At 39.5% G+C, this 8,530-nt stretch overlaps 1 protein-coding gene across 1 annotated transcript in view; it reads right to left on the reverse strand.

The window, feature by feature from the left end:
* Nucleotides 1–6,086, reverse strand: part of AHR (aryl hydrocarbon receptor) — a 47,416-nt gene extending 41,330 nt beyond the window's left edge. The window contains exon 1 of the mRNA XM_061197715.1: nucleotides 5,956–6,086. Coding sequence (XP_061053698.1) covers nucleotides 5,956–6,020 — 65 coding nt within the window. The 5' untranslated portion in view covers nucleotides 6,021–6,086. The remainder of the gene's footprint in view (nucleotides 1–5,955) is intronic.
* Nucleotides 6,087–8,530: the final 2,444 nt, after the last annotated feature.

The following is an 8,530-nucleotide window of genomic DNA, read 5'->3' on the forward strand; positions in this document are numbered from 1 at the left end:
CTACAATTGTGATGGGTTCTTCCCTTTCCCTCTTTTGCTATGCTTAAGGAGTGGTGATGAGGTACAAACAGCATATAATCTTGAGCACAAGACTTTAACAATGAAAACTGGAACATGAAATATGCCCTAGAAATCACTGTTACTTCCAAAATCCTGGAAAAAAATCATTAAGAATGTTCCCTTTTTCCTCTTCTTTTTTAAATATACACCTTTTTTCTTTGTATTTCCCTTGGAACCCACATAGAATACATCACTAAAACATGAAAAATTTTAACTGGTGCCCAGTTGTTAAATTAGTAAATATTCTCTAATACCTACTATGTGTATGGTACTAGGAAGCTCTGGTTGCTATAAAGACAAATAAAAGGTAGACCTATCTTTACAGAGCTTGTCTTTCTTACTAGGAGGAGATACATTCTATAACAAGGCAAAAATCAAACATAATGTATTGCTCAATAATGTAGATGCCATAAAAGTGATGCTGGAGAGTTCAGGAAGGTAAGAGCTCACGTACAGGTAGAGTAATGGGGGAAGGTTTCATGGAAATGTGGCTTCTACATTAGGTCTTAAAGATAGGTAAATTGCTTCCAGTTTCATGATGGCAGAGTACATGGCTTTCTGCAACTACCCTTCTCTCTGGAAGATCATGCCAAACAAGGAAATCAGAGATAGAAACACAAAATCTGTCTTGGATAAACCTAAGACACAGCTAAACCCAGATATAAATAATATGAAGATGAAAATTAGGTAAAAAGTGAAATCAATGACAATGGAGAACAGAAAGGAAAACGTAATCATAGTATATTACTTAACTCAGCAATAAACAATACTTACAGTTAAGGAAACACTGCATGTGAATTGAATCCAGAATTGTGATAAAATTATACTGGGAGGATGAGGAGAGATTAAATAGCACTAATAACCATAACTATCACAATGAAACATCAACAGATAATGCCTAGTATGCTAAACTTAAGATAACATTATACACATTATTGACTTTTTCATGTGCATGTGTTATTTAAAACGAATACTTTTCAAAATACTATTTCGTTAAAAATAAGGTAAAAGAGCAAACTGAAAAACAACTAAAAAACATAAGACAAAGAAAATCAGTATGTAAAGGACATCTCAAGTAGAAAAATCTGCAAACGTACTCACTATTATTCCACACATACAATCCCAACATAGAAGTTCAATTATCTACCCCATTTTTTCTTTTGCTTATGAAGTTGACAATTAATATTTTTAAAGCAAAAATGCAAGGATATAGGCACTCCTACAGACTACCAATAGGATTGGAAATTTTTGGCAGAGTAATTTGACAGCATGTTTCAGAGCATAATATTTGGCTCAACCGTAAAAGTATATCATATATTTGTACCCAAATTTCCACTTACAGGAATTTTTCCTAAGGAATGAACTAAAAATTTGCATAGAAATTCACATATCTCAAGGGTATTCTCTGAAGTACTAGTTGAAATATTTAAAGATTGGAAATAACAGAATTTCCGCCTCAAAATAAATTACAGAACTTTAACAGAAGGGAGTACCATGCAGCCACTGAAAACAATGTTTTAAAGGAGGGGAGGTAGCTACCACATCAATGAAAATAGGAGGAAAAGACTCTAAGAAGAAAGGGCATGAATGCAAGTGTGGAGTCAAGCAAGTACAAATCATGTATGGGCAAAGGTAAATAATTTATTTCAGAACACTATCTGAGAAGAAACAGTGAGCGTTAAGGAAATCCCTAGTATATGGGTGTACCATACGCATCACTGAACTTACTCACCTGAACAGCATTGCAAAGTTGGACTGAACGTAAGCTTTGGAGCCAAAAGACCTGGAATCTGATATTGAAACTCATCCTTTCATTTACTACCTAACAATTTTGAATCTGAACCTCAGGTCCCTATCTGGAAAACTGAAATAATAATACCTTTTCATACTACTATTATAAAAATGAAATAAAATGATGTCTGTAAAGCACTGTGCATGCTTATGTCACAATAAGTACTAACAAACAGTAGTTTTTTGTTATATAAAACCAGTATGCAAAAATATCAATTTTAAAAGAAGAGTGGAAGTAGAAAGGTACTGTTGTTAAAGATTTGCATGGTACTAATTTCTAAGTAAGTGTCTAAATTATATGCACCAATAAGCATGTACTGTGTAAGTTTTCTCACCAGTGGAGTAGCACATTTCATTACCCACAATTGAGAATGCAATCATATACTGCCTCTTATTGTTTCACAGGAGAATTGATTGCTCTGTGATAATGTAAGCTGAAATTATTTAAGAATAGAATCTATATTTCTGTTAGAAGTCTTTACAGCTTATAAAATACTCTTCTTCTGCTAATTTTAGTTGTGAGAGTGGCAATGTAGGTGTTGACTGCCTGCCTTATTGGTCAATCACTTGCCCAGACCTACACAAGTGAGAAAACTAGACCTCATCTTTTAGTTTAGAACTAGTGCTTTTTCAATTTTAGTTTAGAACTAGCGCTTTTTCAACTAGTGTTCACTGTTTCCTCTTTACACCATTTATTTTTATAAATGTTACCAATAACTAATCACTTTCACTTACTTATTTCATAGGTCCAATATGTGACAGCCTTTATAGTCACTATGTATAAACTATCTGAACAAAGCTTATTTGAAAGAAAAACAACAGTGGAGAAACAATTATGTAACTAAAAATACCTATATTTTTATTTTAGAAGCTATTTAGGAAATTTTATCATAGTACGTTTATATCAAACGTTTTCAGTAAAACATAATTTTATTCAACTAAGTAGGTATTGTATAAGTGAGGCTCATTAGGTTTAAATAGAATGAATAGCAATTTAGCAAACATAGCAAGGAAGACACTGCTTTTATACTAATGTTATTAGTGTGTTAACAAAGTAAAAAGGGTCAACTAAGGCTGAGAAGTTATTTCTAACTCTGACACTTCATGATGGCTGGCTTGATCACCACCACTGCTGATATCATTTTTAAGTGTAGATTTCATTTACTCAACACCTATTATTTGCCAATATTCAGCACTAATTTTCTAAAAATATGGTAAATTGAAGTACCACTAAAACTTTTTATGTATTAATAGAACTTAAAAACTACAAAAATACATCCAAAGTTATTATCATTAGGGGAAAAAAAACCCAGACTCTATTTAATTCAATAGTGTGCTTTTCACCTATCTTCATGCAGCAAAGTAATTAAAGAAATGTACAAAAAGGCTTTCATCTCCAAAGAAAATAAAACAAGAAAAGGCTTTAAGTAAAAACAAATTGTTTTTTCTTTCTCTCTTTCTTTTTTTTTTTGAGCAGGGTTATTTTAAGGAACATGTAAGGAAACAGTAGAACCTATTCCTAAGGGTATCTTTGAAAATTTCTTTAGGAACATGGATCAGATGCAAGGTTGCTTCATATCCTTTAATCTTCTAGCTTTCATTACTCCGAAAAGAAAAGAAACATTTACTGAGTGTCTACTATGTACAAGATACTTTAGTGGGACGAAATTTAACACGTTTAAAATATATTTCGTACTAAGATAATTTTCAACGTTGGACTTTGCCACTAGGGGGCGTTTATCCCGTTTAATAAATTCCATTGAAGACTGACTGGAAGAGCTTCAGGTTAAAATTATGTCACCCACTTGATTCCAAAATTTTATGGAATTGTATATTTAAATGGCCATCTTATTAACAGTCCTATAATTATGCTACAACATATTTCTCTTTAAGTAAGATACAATGGTTGACTTCGGGGGTCAAAGTGAAATAGATCTCAATAACATTTTCAGCTCAAACAAGATGAATTTTTCTGACAATGTGCCAACATATTATAGAGCCTATTAGCCACAAACTAGTAATTTAACTAAAAAAACACATTAAACTTAATATTGGGTTTATGGCCCCATTCTTAAAATGGACTTTGATTAACTGCATTTTAAGTTAACCATTTTTTCATTCTGGTAAAAACAATTTATAAACAATTTCATGTGATTCTGTAAATGCCAGCACTAGGCTTTTCTTATGGAGCAGTGACATTTTAAGGCACTTATATGATTAAAAGCAACGCATGATGCTCAATAAAGATCTGATAAACATTTATACTAACTAAATAAAATAAGGGTGAATGTGGAAACGCTTTAGTTGTATTGTATTAGAGAAGATTATTAAATACAAATATACTAACATCTTAGAAAGTATATTAAAATGCTAAAATAATAAAAGGTACATCTTACATAAATAAAAGAAAATGTACAGTACTATGTTTAAAGGAAAAATCTTTAATAAAACATTAACGAGAAGCCAAAAATGTTAAACTTTATGATGAATAAAAATTAAAACATTCTATTAAAGTCATCTAGGTCTTTCTGTAACACACTGACTGAAATGCAGTAACTTAAAAATCCATCAGGGACGTCTTCAGGTTATCTGACCATATACATAAAACCTATGATATCTCTATTATATATAGTGCCACGTATACTATTGTATTAATAAATACATAGAAGTGTTTGTGACGTCTCTCAATTTTAAATAACCACTAAGGACAAAGTCAAATTAGACAAATACATTTTTATATAAGAACCCACTCTATAAAACGCAAGTATTGTAAACCAATGTCAACAGAACTGCCAAGACAAAAACTGCTGACTCGGCAGTATTCCTAATGTCGGCCACACTGCAGGATAAGTCTTCCAAATTTTAATCAGTCTATTTATAGATGAATATCCTCTGTTAATGCCAAGTCTAGATCTGAAGACCTATAATCACTGAAATTCTAAAAGGAAATTAAAACTCCAGAATAATGAAACTTTTAAACTGGTCTTAAATATTAATCTTAAACTGTTATTTTTCTGGTTTGGATTAGTGACCTAAATTAAGTTTTAAGCCAAATACACACTTCTGATTTGTTCTGGGTAACTGTTTAATGTGTTCTGAAAATTGTTTATGCAAGTTTGAAAAATGTGAAGTAAAATAACTCAGGGATAATAATTAGGAATAAACACATGAATACTGCCAATTCACAAAAGTAAATCTGTCTCAAGCACGGATTTTTCTTTTTTCTGAAAAAAAAAAAAAGTATTTGCCATCTCACACAAATATCCCACCAAAACAAACAAACAAAAAATCTAAGTTTGTAATCTATCAGAACTGACTAAACTTGGAAGTAGAGGAAAAAGGGAATTAGAGAAAGATGCTAAGAATGAAAACGTCTGTTTCAATAATTCCAGCTCCAAATCATTTACAGACCCTAAAACCACCTCCAAAGTGATAAGAAAGCTCCCCCAAAAGGTGACTGAAAATACAAATCCGCTACTGTATTCTGGCTACTACACTCACTCAAAACTGCTACCATCTCTATACATTTTACCGATGCGTTCACGCTGAGCGCTACAAAATTACTGCCAAATAAGTAAATAAGAGGGCAACAGAAAGCCAGCTGCACCGGACTAAAAAATACCTTCAGAAGCACTCAGTCCCTTTCTTGCAGACAGCACGTGTTTAGCTCTTAAAAGCATCTCCCCCAACCAGGAGTGAGAATGGTGACCGTCCTCTAACCTAACCGAGGAGGCTATTAAATGTGAAAGGGGATTTCAAGACGGGCTTAGGTTAACTAATCCACCAGCCCCACAGGGCAGACCAGAGCTGTCAACAAATTAGGACCACAGCACAGTGAACAGTGCTACAAATGGGTGGGGGGGGGGGTGCGAGGGTGCGCGTGCTCTGGAGACTGGGGAACGGGGGGCACAATTTTTTAAATGCAATCTTTAAACACGGAAAAACCCAAGGCCTAGGTTTCTCGACCGGCCTCCAAATCGCGATTCCACGGACGGCGTGGGGAAGGGACCTAATCCCCAGGCCGCGGGGATGTGGGCGCGAGTGGGGCGGCCTCCCGCACCTGCGCGCCCACCCCCGCGCCGAGGACGCGCACCAGACACTCACGTTTTCTGCACCGGCTTCCGCCGCTTGCGACTGGCGTAGGTGATGTTGGCGCCGCTGCTGTTCATGGTGCCCGGCTGGCGGCGGCTCCTGGCGCGGGCGCGGACAGCCCGGTCCCCGGGACCCGGCGGCGACCGGGACGGCGGCGGCGGCGGCGGCGGCGGCAGCCGGCGCCGGGTTCCACGCAGCCGCGCCCACTCCACCTGCACCCTCCCCGGGCGGTGGCGAAGACGCCGCACCCCAAGAGCCTCGGCTCCCGCAGCCCCGAGTCCAGGTGCGCCGCCCGGGCCTGGCGCCGGCGGTCGAGGGGCGGAGACCGGTGAGCCGGGCGACGCAGGTGCCGTCTATACCAGCGGAGGCGGCGCCGCGCTGCCCGCAGGTGAGGCGGCCCGAATGGAGGAGGAGCCTCGGCCGCCTGTCTGGAATCCCAGCCTGGGTCGCGCGCTCTGGCGCCGCGCCCCGTGACCGTCGCCGCGGCCCCTTGGGTAAGGGAGGCGCCGCCGCGCTGCTCTCGGGGCTTCCCCGATCCCGGCTACTTCCCGCCTTTGGAGCTCGGACTCCGGCCGCCGCTTTCGGTGCCACCAGCTTCCGCTCGAGTACGCGTCTGCCTCTGGTCTGAGCCGGTGGTCCCAGGGACGCTCTCGGAACCTAGCGTCGAGGGGACTCGCCACGCACTGCCTCCCACCGCCGCTTGCACCGGCTGAATGGCAGAAGCGCCCCCGACTCTTCTCTGGCCCCGCCCCGCCCTCGTGGCCCCGCCCTCGCAGCCCCGCCCCTCGTAGCCCCGCCCCATTCTACTTGACTCCGCCCTTCCTTACAGTTCCCTTGAGGGCCCCACCCTCCCAGCACGTGATGACGCAAGGCGTAATGACCCCCTCCCCCACCCCCGGTATCCATGTTCTTGAGGTCAAGGGAAGGAATCTGTGGACACGTCTCCAGCCCAGAAAGACGTGTGACAACAAATTATGTGTAGCCAAACGCTTTGTAATTAGACAGTCTCAAGGATAGAAATGCCAAATAGTGAGCTTAAATTCACCTATGTAAGAGACAGTGACGCAGCTAACTTTGGGCTAAGAATTACAGTGAGCTGGCAGATAACCAGTGGAACTATAAATTTTCCTAGAGAAGAAATCTTCAGGAGGCCACATCTGAGTTGAACTTGAAGGCTATGCGTTTACTTGTCTTTTTGTTTGGATTTGGTTTTTGTCTCCATACTGGACAGTATAGTATTTTTTCCCCAGCCAGAATAACTTTGTTCATCTATAGTCAGATTTCAGTAAGGTAGAAAGGAAGGAAGAAAGGCAGCAGGAGGCATTTGAGGATAAGTAGTCTGGTATGGTGGGAGAGAGGAGCTGGAAGTGAAATTCAGGAATTCTAGGATCAAATCATAAAGCCTTGATCAAGAGTCCAGATTTTATTCTGCAGTCAATGGAAACATTTTAAGGATCCACAGCAGGAAAATGACATTCTGATGTCTTGGAAAAGTCACTCTGGAATGAAAGTGCAAACTGGATTACAGGAGAGCAAGACTGGATGCAGGGAGAGTAGTTAGGGAGTTGTTGAAGTAGTCCAGGTAAAAGTCCAGGGAAGTGACAGTGGGATAGAGAAAAAAAAGAAAGAATAGCTAATAAGGAAATAGATGACGAGTGGAGTATGTTTTGCTTGTCAGGAGCAGAAGGGCAACCAGACTAAGATGTCTAGATGAAATCTCACACCATATCCATTCCTACATTTCAAAATGTCATCAAACCATTTCCACCTGGTGAGTCTGTTACCTCAAATTCAGAACATTGATAAATTGAACATCATTTTCTTTAGCTGAAACCTTGCTTTGTCATTGGCTCAACCATTCTCCAATGAACCTATGAAACATCTTCAACTCCCCTACCACTTACATCTAAATATTCCAGCAAATACTATTAAATTTTGTGCTTAGCAACATCCCTAATTCATCTTCCTCCACCTTATTCTTCAATGATAACACCGAGTGCCCAACTCAAATGCCATATCATTTGCGATTCCTACCCAAATATTGTGGATAATTATCCCCTCCACACATTAATTCAATTAAGAGATATTTTGAGGGTAAGGCCTGTGTGCCAAGATTGTTCTAGTACTGAGAAGACAATGGTGAACAAAAACAGAAAAGTACCATACTCTCAGGAAATACTGTAATGGAGAAGTACACGATTCAGTATGGTCTCCTAGTAGAGAAATTTGACCCAGTCATTGAGACAAAGATAGGCTTTCCCAAAATCGTGACGGTTGAGTTGCAGTCTGAAGGATAAAGTCTTAGGAGAAAAGAGGGGAAGGGCATTCCAAGCCAATGAAATAGTACAAGCAACATCGCTTAGTGGGAAGGAGCCTGGTAAGTAGTATGATGGACGAAAACAAGTTCAGGATGAGCAGGGGAGAAGGGCACAAATGATCAAATCTGTGTTTCAAAATATCACCATATCTGCAGGGTGTAGAACAGATAAAAGAGGGAGGAGCAGAAAGGAATGGAAATGATACTCCTTAAGAAACCATTAGCAGTAGCCCAGCCAAGGGATGACAATTACCGATACAAGGGTGGAGG

Source organism: Eubalaena glacialis, chromosome 8, assembly GCF_028564815.1.
Source record: "Eubalaena glacialis isolate mEubGla1 chromosome 8, mEubGla1.1.hap2.+ XY, whole genome shotgun sequence".
Taxonomy (NCBI): domain Eukaryota; kingdom Metazoa; phylum Chordata; class Mammalia; order Artiodactyla; family Balaenidae; genus Eubalaena; species Eubalaena glacialis.